At 33.4% G+C, this 20,520-nt stretch overlaps 1 protein-coding gene across 41 annotated transcripts in view; it reads right to left on the bottom strand.

The window, feature by feature from the left end:
- Nucleotides 1-20,520, bottom strand: part of ptprt (protein tyrosine phosphatase receptor type T) — a 518,156-nt gene that overhangs the window by 165,193 nt on the left and 332,443 nt on the right. For all 41 annotated transcript variants that reach the window (XR_015494170.1, XM_087258056.1, XM_087258053.1 and 38 more), the window contains 2 exons: nt 18,054-18,327; nt 2,682-2,718 (listed from right to left, as the gene is read on the bottom strand). Coding sequence is in view for 40 of the 41 variants with exons in the window: in XM_087258056.1 (XP_087114182.1) it covers nt 2,682-2,718; nt 18,054-18,327 (311 nt within the window). In the remaining variant the exon portion in view is untranslated. The remainder of the gene's footprint in view (nt 1-2,681; nt 2,719-18,053; nt 18,328-20,520) is intronic.

The raw sequence follows: 20,520 nt of genomic DNA on the forward strand, positions 1-20,520 counted from the left end.
ATTTGGGAAAATAACTATGTAGTGACGAGTTACACGTTTGAACTACATTAGTTATTACGTAAAACGTCCATAATGATGTTCTAAATTGGGTGGAGTAACAAATTCTTTAGGGAAAAAGCTCATATTTTGTGCAAATTATGCTGCTTTACACGCACACACATTTAAAAAATATTATATTTTTTATTATATAAAATATTAGTTTTGATAAAAACATGCACTCTTTTTCTATATTAATGGAAATTTATGCATGGCACATATAAGGCCAATAAGGCCAATAAGTTTTCAATATAAGTTTCCTTTACAAATATTATTGAGAATATGCCTTATTCAACTCTAAAACATAAAAACCACTTAGTTAACACTAATCTCATCTATAAATCATCTAAATCGTTAGACTAATGGTTGTAATTTACAGTAGGCCATTTATTAAGAAACTGAAAAAAGATCTACTAAATGCTAACAATAATAATAATAATTATTATTATTGATTTATTATTATTATTATTATTATTATTATTATTATTATTATTATTATTATCATTAATAATATCATTAAGGAGGGCATTGTTTATTTATTTATTTTAAGTCTACTTTTACAATCTGACATTCAAACCACTGCAGAAATGTTCTAACCAATAGGCCCGTGTCATATAGGCATACAGTACAGATACATTTCTTAATAAATAGCCTACTATAAATTAAAAGCATTAACATATGCTATATATTTTTGCTTTTTAAAGCTTTGGAGATGTAACGTAAATTCCACTTTTAAATAATAGGTCACCTAAAGCGTTGGTCATGAGCCACGGCTGCATTCAAAGTGGCATTAATGTTTTCATAAGTGCATTGCGAGGGCAACACATTGACAATATGAAGATTGCTAAAAACTTTGAAAGCTAATCACACCTAAGAGAGACGACTTTAATGCTTTTTTTAAAAGTTAAATGTTGGAACTTTCTAAACAAATAGGGCATAGGGGGATAATTGGGCATAGAACACAACCAGGAACTATGCTTTTAACTAAAACTTTAGAGGTGTAGTTGGAAACAAGCGATGCAGTTTGTGAATGTTTGTTAGAATGATGGATTTGGAAAACACCAAATCAACAAACTTTGTTTATAATAACGGAACTTGCGACCTTAGCTGGCTAACCATGGTTTTCAGAAATGCACTCCAGAGCATTTCAGATAGATCTGGAATTGAGGTGCTGCTATGTGTGAAAAATACAACCTAAAAAATATATATATTACTGCAAAATTGCTGCAAACAATTTATATGGGTTGAATTTAAACAAAGAAATTAAATGTATTAATGTTCAACAATTTATTTCTTTAAATTCAGCTCAAATAAATTGTTTACAACCACTTAAATAAAAAATAGTAAATCCAAGGAATCATCTTTAAATATTTTTTTATCAGTGTACTTTTTTGAATGTTCACCTTTTCTAGTACCCTTTAAATAGCATCATGTGACCTCTTTAAATCCAGAATTAAACAAATCTTAAAGAAATTTCATTTACCGCCTACTTCGCAGTAGTAAGTATTTGTGCCGTGCCTGATTAAGTCATAGTCTAATGCACACTGAAAGGCGGGATGTTTGCACAGAAATGAATGGCAATTACTTAAATACAGTGCATCGCCATTTCATACTCATTAAAGTAGATTGCAGGAGCTGAGTGAATAAGATGCAGGGTTTTTGTGCAAATGTCACACAACCGTTTAGTGAATTCACCCCATAATCTAAACCTATTCAAAGCGCCAACATTAAGAAGGCTCGCACAAAGCATGTCTTCCTAAAGCAGAAACACAAAAGTGATTTTTATTTTAATAAGAACCCAACTCAGGACAGATCTATCTGGGATATGAAAGGAAAACAGGCCATGAGCAAATGAAATTAAATAAGAAGAGAAAAAAAAACCTGACATGGAGCAAAATAAAATGAGTTGAGCAAAACAAACAAACAAACAGGTGTGTGCAGAAGCAAGCTTATTGAAGGAGATGGAGAAAAAAAAAGCTAAAACGAACAAAAGAAAACGGGAAAAAGAAAGAATGGGGAAGAAATCAAATGTGATGAGTCTGTAGCGCTGCACGGCTATAGTGTCTCTTTATCTGTGATGTCCATTAAGTAATAGAAAGTCTCTTGTGATTGCTCTGTTCCTGGAAGTGATTATGTAAAAGGGTCTTTTTTTTACTAGGAGAGAAGGGGAAATGAAATGGAGCAAAAGAAACTGAACAGAATTGTTGGCCAGAGGCAGATAATCATGCAGGTAAAATAAAATGGGATTTGAGATTTGTCAATGAAACCGGGAGCGCTAATCTCAGTCTGATGCGACTCAGCTTTTTCAGACTGTACAATAAAAAGGCTTTGTCCTTTTTCTTATTGTTGTTGTTCCTCATCATGTTTAGTAATGGGTTCCACTAAAAAATCAACGTTCTCTTAATAATACCAAGCATTTTAATATTACATCCGCTTAATTCCAACCAAAACATTACTTGATTTCATTGAGTGTGTTGGGCTACAGGGAATATATCAACCCAGCCAAAGAACGAACTTTGTCTCATCTGAATATACAAAGGAACAAGCAAATAAATCAATGAGTAAATCAATATTTAATAATAATAATAATAATAATCAAATGTGTCATTCACACAAGCTAACAAGAAGTGAAACAATTCTCATACCTTTGGTGGCAAGTCGCACGCAGTTGATTTTGGTTTCCTGGAAAAAGCAGAGGAGAGTTTGTGTTTTAATTAAACGTCAGAATCATTCTATATTGAGGAACATTGTTTTTGTCAAGCTACAGTGATCTTTGTAATTGCAACACAATGAAGTGCGGGTTATTTTCATCATGAGGTGCTTGTCATTAAGAAACAGTTAATTATATAACAACATTTCTAATGATAGCGGAATGCAGCGATGGGGCCAAAATAGACATAAGTCAACGTTATTATGTTTTTATGTATGTAAAGTGACTACAACTATAATGTAAAGCATTTAAAGTGACGAAACAGACTGTGTATTCATACGACATACAACCTTATTTGATTAAAAAAAAAATACATTTGATTGTGCTGTGTAACACAGGGGTGCCCAAACTTTTCGTATGAAGGGTCAAAAACCAAATAACATTAAATGAACCAAAATATTTTACATTAAAGTTGCCATGGGTAATGTCCTAATTTATTTCATAATATTTAAAAATAAATATAAGATGTCACTTTGAATTGTATTAATGCAGGAGCTCAATTCTGAAAACGCTGAATCTGTTTTTGCCTTGAGTTGCTCACCAAAGTCTCTGCATTGTCTTCTATCTGTCAGGTGGCTATATAGACATTTTAAACAAAAATACAGCATTTAAATGAAAACATTTAATCTCTGTTAGCTTTTTTGTAGCTTATTAAAAAAAAAAAAACATTTGAGATGACAATCTCTAAAACATCCCTATAATTTCACTTCTCTTCTCAGATGGCATGGCAGGCCAAATCAAACGTTTCCACGGGCCAACTTTGGCTCATGGGCCCTAGATTGAGCATCTTTGGTGTAACCGAATGTAGTCATGTACTGTATATGTAATCACGTTAAAGTTCCTCATTATGTATTTTAATGGTTCCTTATTTAGTTTTGGAGCTTTACATAGTTAACATCAAAATTATTAGCCCTGTAATTTAAATTCTTTATTTATTTACAATCATTTATATTATTGTAATTTTAAAAATTTAAATATTTTTACAGCATGGGTTTAAGAATTATTTTAATAACTAGTTTCTAATAACTATTACTCAACTTTAAGTGTAATTAAAATATGTTATTTTGTTAACCAGACAAGTTAGGATACTTAGGCTGTTGGAAAACAGTGGTTTGTTTTGCAGCCAATAGAAAAATATTTTAATTCTTCAAGTCGCTAATAATTTTGACGTTAAAACTGTGTAAAATAAATTAAAAATGTATTTCATTTCAGACAAACAAGCCAAATATATAAGAATTTCTCCGGAGTAAAAAATATTATAGAAAATACTGTGTAAATTTCCTTCCCCTGTAAAGCATCAAATAGATAAAATCAAAAAATAATAGTACTAATAACATAAAAAAAAATTTAAAAGAAAATAGAAATACAAAATAAAATAAATAACTGAATCACAATATAATTTAGATTTTAGCTGTATATGCAATATTAAAAAACAAAAACAAAAAAAACAAGCATAGAAAACTAATACTTTAACTGCCGTCATATACTTTGCATCATCAGTGCTTTTTTCTCACATATTCCGAAATAGTTGCTTCAAAGATCTGTAAAATATGAGATGAAAGCTTACTCTGCTCTAATTGGTCAAAACATGACCCAGTCTATTCTGTTTGCTCTACAGCCCTTACATTTATGATGGATCCAAAATGGCCCCATTTCAGCTCCAGATGCACTATTTTCAAACATAATAAAACAAGCATTAACAATGGTGTTGTTCTATAACGTCAATCTGAGCACAAATTTTTATCCTTCTTTTTTTTTTTTTTTGCCATTTTTCCCCTTTATTATGATTTTAAAGTAGTTTGTCAGCAAGCGAAATTGGAGAAACAAATTAGGGGGTAGGGATTGGGAAAAGCCTAGGAGACAGAACTCAGAAATCCTGAATCAGAATGGCGCTACAGGTCGGTGCACTGCCCACGAGGCTATTGGCACCATCAATCCTCATCCTTTTTGATATGTTACCAACACAAACTTTTTCAGGCCTCAGTTGAAAGTATTAGTGTTTATGGTTCTGAATTCCAAATCTAAATAAGTTTGTGCAGGAAGTAAAAGTAGAGTTACTTGATTTAGGCAGTTCTTTCTTTTGGAGGAAATAACTCAAAAATCTTTAGCGTCCATTTTAAGCTTTGAACTTCAACTGACTTTTTACATGCACAAAAGGTTATACTACACAATATAAGAAAATTTATTTTAAAAAAGCACAGAAAAATGGTCCATTGGATTTACTATATTTTTTGGGGGAAAGTATTTACAAACAATTTATATGGACTGAATTTAAACAAATTAAATTTAGTAATGTTCAACTTAATTTGTTTGTTTAAATTCAGCCCATTCAAATTGTTTGGAACCACTTCACCAGCTTCAAACAATTGAGTAAATCCAACAAATCATGTTTTTCAGTGAGCCATAAAACAATAACACGAAAAATACTTTTCATTTAACGTGCAGTTCTATTTTATTGTGTTCAAAAGCTTTATCTTCCTTTAGAATGCCAGCCATGATGATAAAAATCTCACTTGCATCCTCTGAAAGCCTTGCGTGACATGACAGGTGTTAATTAGTCTGCAGATTTCGGTGTGAAGTCTGCATGGAAGTTTAGAGCGCTGAGACAAGGAGCCAGATGCTACCATGTGTTTCGGTAAGCGTGTTTACAACAGCCACTTGTTTTGATTAGATCTGCTGTCCTTGTGCAGCTCATCTCAGTACTCCCGTAAACAATCATTCCTATACATCATAGGCTCTTGAAATATTTTGAAAATATTTGATTAGGTTATGCTGTGTAGTAAGCTTACTGTGATATAATGCTAAAAATAGTGTCAGAACGCAATAAAAAGCACATGTTGCTTTCTCAGCATTGCTACAGGAGGCATTATAGCACATATTATTTCCTTCTCGAGCTTATTTTCACCACAAACCATATAGATAACTAATTTCGTGTCTCGCTATACCATTTGTTTTTCACAAATGGGCTTTTATATCTCAGTTTAGATTGTCTCAGATTTGCAAGTTTTAGCTAGCTGGTTGAAATATACAGGTTCTACGCGAACACGAGTGAGTGTGCTACAAGTTACATTTGATAAATTCATCAACTTTAATGCAAAATTCAGTAATGAATTAATTTTTATACACTTTTATGCATAATCATGATTTTCTCAAATTTCACTGCATTCTTTTGCTTTATTTTTGCAATCCACACTGTTAAATCAAGCAGTGCAATTAATGAAATCGGTTCCTTTTGACATTTTTTTAATGAAAGCTCATTCAATTAAATAGAAACAATTTCCGTGAACTCACAATTTGATTGTATTTGTCACAATCACCAGTAATCTAGCCTGTGCAGATCCCTGGAAAACATTTACTAACTACACATCCACCACTGAACTGGACTACATATCCCATCATGCACCTCAAACACACCAATTCCAGATTATTATTGATTGCAAACACGCAGCTGAAGCTCGTGAGGACTGATAAACAAGACTATAAATACACCTCACTTGCACACACTTCGCTGAGTCCTGAATCCTGTAAGTAAGCATTTCAAAGTGTTTTCCTGTCAAGCCTTATAAAAAGCAATATAAAACAAAAACAAACAAACAAAAGAAAAACATATACAGTTTAAGTCAGAATTATTAGCCCCATTTTGATTTTTTTTTCTTTTAAAAATATTTTCCAAATGGTGTTTAATAGAGAAAGGACATTTTCACAGTATGTCTGATAATATGTTGTTTTATAGAAAAAGTCTTATTTGCTTCATTTCGGCTAGAATAAAAGCAGTTTTAATTAAAAAAAAAAACATTAAGGACAAAATTATTAGCCCCTTTAGGCTAATTTTTTTTTCCCGCTAGTCTACAGAACAAACTGTCGTTATACAATAACTTGCCTAATTACCCTAACCTGCCTAGTTACCCTAAATAGCGTAGTTAAGTCTTTAAATGTCACTTTAATCTGTACAGAAGTGTCTTAAAAAATATCTAGTAAAATATTATATACTGTCATAATGGCGAAGATAAATGACAACAGTTATGAGTTATGAGTTAACAGAAATGAGTTATAAAACTATTATGTTTAGAAATGTGTTCTTATCGTCATTAAACAGCAATTGGGAAAAAATAGAGGGGCTAATAATTCTCACTTGAACTTTATACTGTTTAACGTCACTATGCCTATATCAGTGGCTCGCTTCGGAAATATGAAAAATCCCCTTGGCAACACTTTATTGCACATATCAATTTGGCTCACGGCTAATCAAAGCCAATATGGGTTGCTCAAATACATCCAATGCTGATGAATGCAAACACAACACCGCCCTCAACTCACACTGTTGACACTGAAAAATGAAGCGTCAATGCAGTGGAAAAGAGCAGCCACTAACATGTGACCTCGCTGTCGGTGACAGTTTGTCCCATCTGATTGTGGCATTGAAGCAGGGGGTGGATTGACACAGCGAGGCGGAGTGGGGTCCATATGTGAGCGGACCATCTGTCTGTCACAGACTGCTATCGGACAAGCAGGGTCAAACTCTGCCGGCCATTGTAAAAAAGCTGAAAGTAATACTGTTTGAGTTTTACGAGGACATGCTACAGTATGCAGATGGACAGAGGGAGGAGAAAATACAAGCTAGAACCCTAGAAGCGAGGCCAAAAATAGGCTACTAGTAGTCTATTTTAGATTGTTATTATATTTAAAGGCACAATAGTAGTGAGGTTGGTCTTTTTCTACAGTATTTTATAGTAAAGGAACTCTTACTGTATATAAAATGTACTATGGTGTGCAATGGTAGAGTGATTACACCATTCAAAGTAACATCAGTGAGTCACTCACCTTTTTACAGTCAGCAATTGATTGTTAAGGCAAATATCTTTTTGGATGGACACTAAATACTGTATAACTGCATATATGACTATGTTTATATACTGTCCACCTATCAGTATACAAAAAATAGCATCCCTGAACAATGCCACATAGAAGACAGTTCTAAAGACAAATGAAGATTCAACCCAGTACTAACAATGTGTAACTATTACAGAGGCTGGTGAGGGTAAATGTGGTTTTTGAGCAGTTTTTCAGGATTTTAGTTCCATTGTACATGTCAAAACACTGAAACCATCACCGCACCGTGGTCCGCTTCAGTAATTCTGTTAAGAGAAGGTGAGAGAAAGAAGGCGAGCGCTGCATAACGGCACTTCGTTTCTGCAGTCTGAGCGCTGGGACTTGGGGAATGGAATAATAGGAGGGGGTCTCGGCTGATGGGAAACATCCCTACAGGAAGTGACAGCTGAGCTATACTGTCTGCCCCTCCAGTCAAATAATTCACTGACAGACTGTCAAAGGCTTTTTACGATGACCGTGTAATGACGGAAAGAGAAAGGCTGAGAAAGAGGTGCAGAAAAGAACAAATTTAGAGCTCAGCGGAAACCGCAAGGTGATGAAGAAGAGACTTTATGTAAACATTTAACTCAATTATTCTGACAGACTGCTATATTACTGCTAACATACTGCATACAGTATCATTTCTAGACTTTAATACTTCCATAGAAAATTCTGAGGGACGTAAACAATAACGAAGGTCCTAATGTATTTCCTGTTTTAGACTTTTCATGTACACAGCCTCTAAAATTCCAGAAAGCTCCTCATATTGGCAATTTCTTTTTTTTTTTATGACAGCTATGTTAACATTAGTTATGACTGAATCACATCTCATTACAGCTCTCAAATAGTTTGACGACAAGCAGGAACTGTTCATGGACCAGTTATATGGCCATATTGAAGGGGTCTATAAAAAATGTGAGCTGTTTATGTCCTGATGACGGTGCTAAAGTGATTTCATTTAATAGGTATTAATTGCACAGCTTTTTAAACAACGGTCATTTAAAATGTCTTGCAATTCTTTTGCATTATGTTCAGTTAGAAACATTTTCTGATGAAGTCATGGCAGATATACAATCACCGGCCACTTTATTAGGTACACCTTACTAGTACAAGGTTGGACCCCCTTTTGCTTTCAGAACTGCATTAATCCTTGCTGGCATAGATTCAACAGGGTACTGAAAATATTCCTCAGAGATTTTGGTTCATATTGACATGATAGCATAGCACAGTTGACATCAACAAGGCTTTTGCGCCCACAGAACTGCCGCTGACTGGATATTTTCTCTTTTTCTGACAATTCTCTGTAAATCCTAGAGATGGTTGTGCATGAAGATCCCAGTAGATCAGCAGTTTCTGAAATACACTTAAATCACCATTCTCTTTCATACTGATGCTCGTTTTAGCTGCAGCCGTCTTGACTATGTCTACATGCCTAAATGCATTGAGTTGCTGCCATGTCATTGGCTGATGAGAAATTTGCAGAGAGGTTTTGACCATTTCAATAGGGCAGATGGCTTGTGTATAGAAGGCCATAAAATCTATACATATGTTTATATCTACTAAGCCATTTCTTAGCACATTTCTGTGTGGTTGTGGTAGTGGTTTTGGTGGTTCAAAGACCAAATGAAAGAAAAAATGATGTCGGCTGATGAGAAATGGAAAACATGGTATAAGCATGACAGCTTGAAAAAAATGGAAAGCAAATTGAAATAAATGGAAAAAAAACAGAAAAAAGATAAAAGATCTTCACAGATAAACCCAACCAACTGTAATTTACTGAGCTTGATTGGCAAGTTTTCATTGACATGTTTTAGAATGAACACAGGACTCTTATGACACATGCTTAATGGTTAGCTAGAGAAGTTGAAGAATATGGATTTCATGTCATTGTCCGGCTTTTTGCCATGCCTACTAGAAGTTAATCCATACGAGAGCAGATCTACAGTCAATAAGTTTTGTAGTTATTCGCTCACTCAATTCTGAAGCATGTTATGGATTATTTGGCCATTACAGCACTTATCTTGACACACCGGCCGTAATTCGCACCTGATGACAACAGCTACTCCAACCTAGGAAGATGACTCTATAAACAAAGTCAAAGTGCAAAGACATTGTTGGATCTCAAGAAAAAAAAAACAAAAAAAAACACATACATACAGCAGGCACAGGGGTGAGCTATTTTTTCCCCCTATTGACCTTCTTTCATGTTAGAAAAGGCAAAGCTTTTGGAACCCAATCGTCCTGAGACTTCCAGTGTCATTCAGTTGCATTGATTTTTTGCTGTAAAAATACTTAATGTTGTAAACTGATGTTTTCTCATTACATTATTTTATTCATTCAACTATTATCATGCACACACTTGTTTGTAAACCAAGCTTTTGAATGTTTTTTGAATGTTCCTAGTCATTTGCCGCATAAGTAATCAGAAAACCTAACAATTGCAAAGAATAGAGCTTACAAACACATTGCAGAGTAAGGTAAATAAAGCACCTTAAATTCCATACCAACCACCTACAGTAGTACCCCCTCTACTAACAACCAGAGCTCCTTTAGCAACCAAACAAGTTAACCTGGCTAGCACCAAGTTACACCCAAATCAAGCACTCAGAAGCACTCAGAATTTTCTAGCAATGCCTTAATGCTGTGTTCACACTAAAAGCGGAATTATGTAATCATGAAAATAGATTAAATACAAAGTGAATGCGTGAAAATGCAATAGCGTGAATATGGGCTAATTTCTTCCAGGTGGCACAAATAACATGCTAATTCCTTATATTTATATAGCACTTTTCTGGACACTCAAAGTGCTTTACACAATGAGGGGAATCTCCTCATGCAACCATATTTCCAAATATTGCTATTCAATTTGGTGGAGATGTACAGATACAGTATATCGCAAGATATAAATCGCAGAAAAATAAAATATCGCAATGTTAGATTTTCTAAATATCATACAGCCCTAACGCATAGCAGTAGGATCAATATGTTAGCCGATTTGCAGTCACTTTTAGCTTGTCTTGTCACATCCTTCATCGCTGACATTCATATTGATCTAAACTGAATCATCATTGAATCATTAATATTCTTGATGTATTGAACTTGAATCAGCTACATACCTGATTTGTATTATTGTATGTTCATCCCTTTAAAGCGGCTTTAAAACAAATCAGCATTATATTAAACCACCACTCATGTTTTCTTGGGAAGTAAATCAAAAAATTTATGTTTTCCTGAATGTATTGGTTATGATAATCTTCAGTACGTCACATAAACAGGTTGATCAAAGACATCCACGATCGAAGATGAACAAAAGCTTAAATTAAAGCGTATGACAATTTAAGCAGAAATCACCCAGCTTCAGTGGGGTTTCAAACAGATTGTGAAACGAATGCTTATAATTACGAATTATAAACGCAGGTATGAATGATTACAACAACCTCCTGAGGCAATCATCTCCACATTAGAGGCTCGAGAGGGGAAAAAAACACTCTAGTGAGAATGAATAAAAGAAATGTGCGGTACAAAATGACAAAAGAAAAAGTGGCATCAGCCAGTCGTCTGAAGGTACTGGAGTCGGTGACGCTGCTATTTCAGGAGACGACGCTTTCGGGAGTAACACCTCCTGAAGTCGAAGCATTAGCAAGAGGATAGAGGAAAAGAACTTAAAAACAAAACAATAAACTATGACACGAGCTGCTTTTGTTGTCTGTATCATTTCCATTCATCCAGAGCGCTCTGTTTTTCATAAGAACAAAGGCAAACGTGACAGCTGAGTGCAGCGTAAGGTGTAAATGAAGAAAGAGACGGCAAGAGATTCACAAAAAAGCAACGTGTGAAACAAGCGCGAGACGCTTCAAAAGCACTCCCAGACATAGAGTGAGAAATGTTTTGTCTCCATGCAAGAGTATCAATGCTATCAGATGCTGACGAACTGAATCCAACAACAGGACGAGGGTAATACGCTAATTAACCCTTGATTAAGGCCATTGTTGTTTCATTTATGCAATTAAAAAGGAATTAATCATTCATGAATGTATGAGTACTGCTTTAGGCATTTCATTTCGATGACCAAATGCAGTCTCTGCTTACAGAAATGCAAACCTAGTGCAGGAATGGGCAGTAAATCAGGTTCATCAGGAGTTTAGTTGCATGTATGTCTTACATCTAGAGGTGAAAATAAAATAAAATTAAATCATTCATTTATTTTCCTTTTGTCTTAGTCCCGTTATTAATCTGGGGTCGCCTAAGTGGAACGACCCGACAACTTATCCAGCATATGCTTTATGCAGCGGATGCCCTTCGAGCTGCAACCCATCATTGAGAAGCAATAAAATACAATGTTATATATTCAAATATTTAATAATAATAATAATAAAACTAAACTAAAACAAGAATAAAAATAGTATCATAATATTATATTTTAATAATATTAGCTATTGTTATTAATATTAATAATAATAATAACAATAATAATAATATATATTGCATCTAGAAGTGAAATAAACAATAAAATAAAAATGTTGTATAATAAAATATTAAAATATATATATACAAAAATTAATAATAATAATAATAATAATAACAGTAGATTAGTAATAATTATTAGTAATAATTATAAGAAGAATTATTATTATTTTTTTTTCTATTATTATTAATTATTTGTATTTCTGTTTCATTATTATTATTATTATTATTATTATTGTCTTTCATCTAAAGGTGAAATCAAATAAACAAAATAAAAATGTTATGTAATAAAACATTAAAATATTTATATACACAACATGATAATAATAATAAAAATAATAATAATAGTCTTCACCATCATCATCATCAAACAAACTAAAATAACAACAACATATTAATTATTATTTTTTCTATTATTGTTATTATTATTAAGAAATAATAATTTATTAAATAATATTTTTCTATTATTATTATTATTATTATTATTATTTTATTATTATTATTATTGTTTTTTCTATTATTGTTATTATTTTATTGCATTATTATTATTATTATTATTATTATTATTATTATTATTATTATTATTATTATTATTATTATTATGTAAATGTCTCAAAATCATAAAAATAACAAATTTTATGCATTAAAATATTTAGAAAAAGAAGAACTTCTTATTCAAACTGAATAAGAACAACAAGAACAACAACATTATAATGTAATAACAACAATAGTTTTTCTTATTATTGATCTTATTCATTATCTTCTTTTTGATTTTAAAATTTTACAAAATAATAATAAAATTATGTCTTGCACCTAGAGGTGAAATAAAATAAATTAAAACAAAACAAAACAAAACATACAAGGCTCAAATGATAAGGAGAACTTGAAATGGACACTATTACAATTTCTAATATAAATTATTGCTGTTGTTGTTATAGAAAACATTAAGCGATTTAGCAGAGAAGTCAAATCTATTTTTCTGGAAGTTTTAAAAACCCATCTTATCTGTCAGTTTGAGTAAGAAATAGTGCAGAATCTTAAATACATCATTTATGTGAAGCACTAACTAACCAGTCAGCACTTGACTTCACATGCATTCGCTTGCTCGTTTTAGCTATTATTATATATAGTTGTCCAACAACACACTCCTGATTTCACCTTTGACACGTTTAAATGCAAGCTGTGTTTGTTCCTATTAGAGCTACACATCAATGGAAACAAAGAGCTACAAACTGCTCCTTTTTACCTGCCACGCAGCGAAGACACGACGTGCTTTGCGGGCTCCGTTTTGCTAAAAGCTGCATGTGTCTGTTTCAATTTCTGTCTTGTGTGGGTTCAGCCACTTAAACGAGTGAGTGGCTCTTCACAACTCCGTATCCCTCTTCCAGAACAAAAGACGCCTGCAGCGGCAATTACTTGCTCTTTTAGCCTGAGCGTCTGCGGTCCCGTTCACAAACACACCGGAGGGACAAAACCAAGCAGAAGAATCCTAAATTAGCTTCAAACAATATTGAGACCACTATTAACCTGACCGGACCCTCCCTCCGTTGCCATCTTTGCCAAAGACTGATGAGCAATTCCAGCATTAACGATGTGACATCTGCAGTAAAAACTCAAAAGAAAGCATAGATTAACATTACGCTCACCGGCCACTTTATTAGGTACACCTGTCCAAATGGTCGTTTATGCAATTTTCTAATCAGCCAATAATGTAGACATGGTCAGGACGATCTGCTGCAGTTAAACCAAGCATCAGAATGGGGAAGAAAGGTGATTTAAGTGACTTTGAATGTGGCATGATTGTTGGTGCCAGACGGGCAGGCCTAAGTATTTCAGAAACTACTGATCTACTGGGATTGTCACGCACAACCATCTCTAGGGTTTACAGAGAATGGTCCGAAAAACAGAAAATATCAGGAGAAAGATCAAGACACAACAACATTTCTGCATTTAAAGGTGGTGTGTTGTTTTCTCCCCATGTTGACTGGAGAATGGAGTCTTTTGGAAGAAATCAAGCTAGATAAGAAAGAGTATTTTAACACCCCCAGAAGTACACACTTCATCTTTAATCATATGCAAAGGTCTTTAAAAGTCATGCTGGCATTTGCCTCACATGAGAAGTGATGATGATTTGTGAATTTAATGTGGACTACAGTTAGCCTGCTTATGCTGATATTATGGAGCAAAGATAGTTCATTAGAGAGCAATGCACCGCATTCTGTTACTCATTAGGAATTGTGTATGTGCACACTGAAGTGACAATTAAAATGACATGACTTTCTGAATGTCTTTGCTATTTACACTGGTGGAAAAGCAATTTAAAGAAAGTGTCAAAAAAAGAATTCTTGAAAGAGGAGAAAAGCAATTAGAACTATACAGATATTTAAAATAATTACTTCAAATAAAAAAGATAACCAAATTGATAAAACGTTAATATTAAAAGAAAAAACAGAAAATGTAAAAATAAAATGTATTTCATATTTTTAGAATTACAATAGTAACTGAAAAATCCCAAAATAATACTGAGCAACATTTTGAATTAAACAGGAAATATGAACAGAAATTTCACAAAATTTTAAGAAAATATTTATATTTTAATGTAATAACTGTAAAATATTTTTCTATATTATTTCACATTCCAAATAAAACTGAGAACTAAATAAACTGCAATGTGAAGAAGAACTGCACTTCTTATTCTTATTATAATTCCTAAAAAAAAAATTTCAATAAATAAATAAAATAAAATAATAATAACAGTAATTATTATTTATTTATTTATTTATTTATTTATTTATTTATTTATTTATTTATTTATTTATTCCATTTATTTATTTTAAATGTTTCTTTTTTAGTCTAAATGCTTTTGTGGCCACTGTACTGTATACAGCCATGGTATTATTTTGTAATTTTTAAAATCATAAATATCATTGCAAATCTTTGCAGTGTTTTTCTATTTTACTGCAATAAATGTAAATTTATTGCATCCAAAATAAAACTGAAATAAAACTAAATAAACGGCATGGATGATGATGATGATTATTATTATTATTATTATTATTATTTATTTTAAGTGTTGCTTTGTTGTCTACATTCTTTTAGTAGCCACGGTATACAGCCGTGATATCATTTTTTTTACCTATAAACATCATTAACAATCTCTACCAAATGCATCAAATCAACAAATGACTCTACTAATGACAACTGCTACATCAAGTCGGTTTGAATAACCATCACTATGACAGGTAATCTCAGCACTGAATCGCATTGTGAATTTATTTGTCACTTTCCCTCGTGGAAATAATAAAAAAAAATCAAATGGCACACATTTGCACCGAGCGCTCCTGGAACAAGGTAAGTTGAAAACAAATCTGAACTACCAACCTAAATCCATATTTTATGCATGAATCTCCAATCAAATTATCTGGGTCACGGTCTGAGGTTGTTTTTGAGTGCTTTTCTCCAGCCGCCCGAGACTGAGAGATTGAATTGAATCAAATCCAATCAAATTGGGAAGCACATACTTCAAAACGCAAAGCAATGCAGCAGCAGGCCCATCTACAACCTTTACCGACACTCAAATAATGATATGGGAAACATACATCTAAATATGTACTAATATACTCAGTTTCTAAAATAGCCTTGTGGTTTATTAATATGATTCATAATAGAGGCCATAGAAACTACTATCAAACTTTTCCCCACAACGGAAACACCTCTCAACTGATGATTTGTTGATGCAAAATTTCACAGGACACAGTTATTGACGAATTAAATTCATTAAATAAATTGTACATTTTCCACCATTACTACACCGTAAAACCCCCAAAATTAAGGTAACTCAAACCATTTGAGGAAACCGATTGCAATAAATAACAAGTTCAAAAACTAATCCTATTAAATGCTGTGAACTTAATCCATTTGGGTAAATGAAACAATTTGAATACAGTAAAACCCAATAAATAAAGAGAACTCAAACCAACTGAGTACTGTAAAACCCAATAAGTTAAGACAACTTTGACGAAACCGATTGCTGCAAACCATTTGAGTTAAAAAAACTAATCTGAGTACTGTGAACTTACTTCATTTAAGTTGAAGTAATGAGGTATTTAATTAACCTATTACCTTAAACACAGAGTTTAAAACACTTTTCAAATGAGTAAAATTAACTCCGTCAATTTTGAGTTAAGTACACTCATTTGATTTGATAAAGTTGACTGCTGGGTTTTACAGTGTATAATTTTTTAGATTTGTTCATTTTTTTATGATTATTTTATATATTGACTAAATATTGATTGATATATAAATTGAATATTTTGATTACATTTATAACATTTTATAATATTTAATTAATTTTATATAAATATTTGGATATGTGAATGGCTCCTACATTTCTTAATAAGGCCATAGTTCATGAAAAACAACGTTTTGATTTAAAATGAATATCATACATAGAACTATGTTTCTAATTATGATTCCTATTATTTTAATTCGATTTGGTTTCCTATCTAAAAAACTGTACCGTATCAAGATAAAAATATTGAAAAAATTATGAATTAAAATGGGGGAAATACTGTACAATACAAGTAAAACTTAATATTTTATTTGTTTTTAAATACCAACAAATTTTATCATAGGTATTTAAATTACTATTGTTAATATCTAGAAATATTAAACAGAATTAAACAAAAAATGAGCAAATATGAAACAAAAATACATTAGAAGTAGTGTATATGCGTCACGATCACCAGCAATCTAAAACACCATAGATCGCTAGGAAACACTCACAAGTGTTAACGGACTACAAATCCACAATTTTTATGGGCTACAACTCCATAAATGCACTCGGAACACACACACACGTTCCAGATCCTGACTGATTACACTCTCACCTACAGTGAAGGGAGACTCACTAAGTTGCAGTGACAGATCAATGTAATATTCTATTGTCCAGTGGGCCTGGTGTAATGACATTGTGGAGTACAGTGGTTCAGATATGGTGGATTTGTAGTCCGTTAACGCTTGTGAGTGTTTTCCAGCGATCTATGGTGTTTTAGTTCGCTGATGATCGTGACAATATGGTTAGACCCAAACTGCATTTTGTTGCCTTGTACATGTGTAATGACAATAAGGTTGAATCTAATCTAATCTAAAAATCAGATTTGAACATTAACTATAATTACAATATATATATATATATATATATATATATATATATATATATATATATATATATATATATATATATATATATATATATATATATATATATACTGTTGAAGTCAGAATTATTAGCCCCCTTTTGTATTTTTCTTCTTTTTTAAATATTTCCCAAATGATGTTTAACAGAGCAAGGACTTTCACAGTATGTCTGGTAATATTCTTTTCTTCTGGAAAAAGTATTTTTTGTTTTATTTCGGCTAGAATAAAAGCAGTTTTTAATTTTTTTTAAATAATTTTAAGGTCAAAATTATTAGCCTCTTTTAGCTATTATTTTTCTGATAGTCTACAGAACAAACCATCATTATACAATAACTTGCCTAACTACCCTAACCTGCCTAGTTACCCTAATTAGCCTAGTTAAGCCTTTACATATCACTTTAAGCTGTATAGTGGTGTCTTGAAAAATATCTAGTAAAATATTACTTGCTGTCATCATGGCAAAGATAAAATAATTACATTAACAGAGATGAGTTATTAAAACTATTACGTTTAGAAATGTTTTGAAAAAAAATCTCCTCTCCGTTAAACAGAAATTGGGGAGAAAAATAAACAGGGAGCCTAAAATTCAGAGGGTTTAATAATTCTGATTTCAACTGTATATGTTAAAATAAAATTTATTGTTTCAATCTGTATGATTCTTAGATCAAATATAACACAGCCAAATTCCTGTAGATCAACTAATCAATACTCAAGCATCAACAATTATCAAGAACAATGCACTGGAAACAAAATAAAGACAAAATGAAGTACTCACCCCGTTGGCTTTGCTCAGGGCCTGAAAGTAAATGCTGTAGCTTTTGGCAGGTGACAGTGGAGCATTCCAGTAGCCATTATAAGTCTTGTTGTCCCCTATAGTAAAGGGCTGAACTACAGCAAGGCTAACCGGAGGGAGTTCAGCTGCGAAATAGTGAGGAGAATCCAAGATTGAAGCATTTCTGAAGCTCACGGGAACAGGGAAACACTCCAGAACATCAGTGGCTCGCCGGACTTTCTGCTTCCGCTCCTCCTGAACCACCACTTGATAAGAACTAGAGGAAAAAATCCATAAGAATTAAATACTACAAATGCTATGATACTACTGTTTATTTCTAGTAGTGCTTGGCAAATAATAATCGCAATTAATCATATCCAGAATAAACTTTCATTAATAATGTATATGCGTGTGTGTTATATATATATATATATATATATATAAAATATGTTTTATATGAGCAATATCACACGAGTAGCAGTGTGCTAGGGCTGTATATCAGCACGAGTGAGAGGCTTGCATTGGTACGATATTGCGTTTATACAACAGTTCGACGAAAATCAAAAGAAAATCAAACACAGAGTCTAAAACCCTTTTGTATTAGGAGCTACTTTCTTCCGCCATTCATTCACATCTGCAGCTGATGTCAGAACAGCAGAAGCCGTTACTAATTCACCAACGTCACTTTAGAGCTAGTATTTGAATGATTCTCTATAGTGTAATGTGTAGCGGTTCTTCTGGTGTGAGACCCCCTTAAGGTGATGACAAAACATTAAATTTTGCTCACATTTTAAGATTATAAGGCTGAACGTGACATGAAATGCCATCCATCTACAGAGATTTCTCATCAGACTGCTGTTGTGTTTGTGATAAGGAGGGACAAGGCTGAATCCAGCTTCTTATTCGCAGCTTCTTATTGACTATCCGGTCCACCTTAAAAACCATGAGGCTTCCGTTTTTTCAGCTTTTTATTCGCACTCAAGAGAACACACTGAGCAAGGGCTTATTATGCGGTTCTGGCACCGTCTTGTGGATAGACAACGTCAACCATCTTTGGTCGCCGACGAGCTGTCTCTCAGAAATTGTAAATATTTTAAAATAGGCACTATTCTTACAAAGAAACTGCATAGTTGCAATCTAAACAACTACATTCTCGACTAAAAAAGCCTCAAAAGTACATTTTGTTGTCTGACAACAATAATATTTGTCAAACTGCAGCCTGCTTGTTGCCTGTTGTATGTGGGTGGAGTAATACACAGAGGTGACGGGCGAAGAGGCCTTTGTGTGATGTTACTGGCAAAATATTGCACAGCTATCAGCCAATCAGATTTAAGAACCAGACAGAAGGATTGTAACATTTTTTGAAATATCTTCTTTTGTGTTGCATTGCATTGACCAAAAAGGAAATTCATAAAGGTATAAAACCACTTGAGGGAGAATAAATGATGGGTAAATTTCCTTTTTGGGTGAACTATCCCTTTAAGCACATGCTTTAGTCACTGCAGTGCCTCTAGATTTGAGACCTATCTTCAGCTGGTGAAGGCACATCTGAAGAGAGAGAGAGAGAGAAAGAGAGAGAGAGAGAGAGAGAGAGAGAGAGAGAGAGAGAGAGAGAGAGAGAGAGAGAGAGAGAGAGAAGGAGTAGAGCCCGAGGCAATTTAACAAGCCATTAAAACCATCAAGAAAACTCTTCCTCTAGTTTTCCAAGAATCACACAAGGCCTTGTCAACCATCAAGATTTCTCGAACGAACAACTAGCTGCTAAACATCTCTATTAAACTCTCTGCTTCTATTAAACCTGCATGAGACCCCAAAATCCCTGGCTTTCCCTCATAAGAGAAGGCAGGCGATGCGGTGGAGAGCCAGCAGAGGGAAATCTCTACTCTGGTAATTAGCCGGAGGGAGGTGCGGATTTGTGGAGTTTTTTTTTAAAGTACTCGTCGTGAGGAAGGGATTAGAGAGGGGCATCTGTGTGTTTCAGTACACGCTGAATGGATAAGGACATCTTTTGAGCTCCCCTTGCTAATAGTACTTGTTTGCAATTATGTGGTCTTACGCCAAGAACATACTTCCCAATTATGTGCAATTAGGGAAATGTATGTTTCGCTGAAAAAAAAGACGTGGCAAATTATCCTAGCCTCTAATCTGGCATCTTTCATAAGGGATAATTTCCCATGACCAAAGAGGCCTGCCTGCTTTTCTCTTTCAAACACACTGGATCTCCATTTCAAACTAATGGCTTTAAGTGCACGCTGGAAGTCGTGAATCCGCTGTAACCCCCGGTCGAAAGCTTCTGTAATTATTAACAATTTTCAGTTGCGTGTTGTTCGCAAAGACGCATATGGATTGCCAGAGTCATATGCGGTATATAGGGCATGCAAACAATGCCTTTCATAAAACGTGAGTCAGCTTTGTAAGGCTTTGGTTTTTCGGTAAAAATATATTGAACAAATATTATATTATATTATAT

The sequence above is a fragment of the Danio rerio genome, chromosome 6 (genome assembly GCF_052040795.2).
Source record: "Danio rerio strain M-AB ecotype USA chromosome 6, GRCz13ab, whole genome shotgun sequence".
NCBI lineage: Eukaryota > Metazoa > Chordata > Actinopteri > Cypriniformes > Danionidae > Danio > Danio rerio.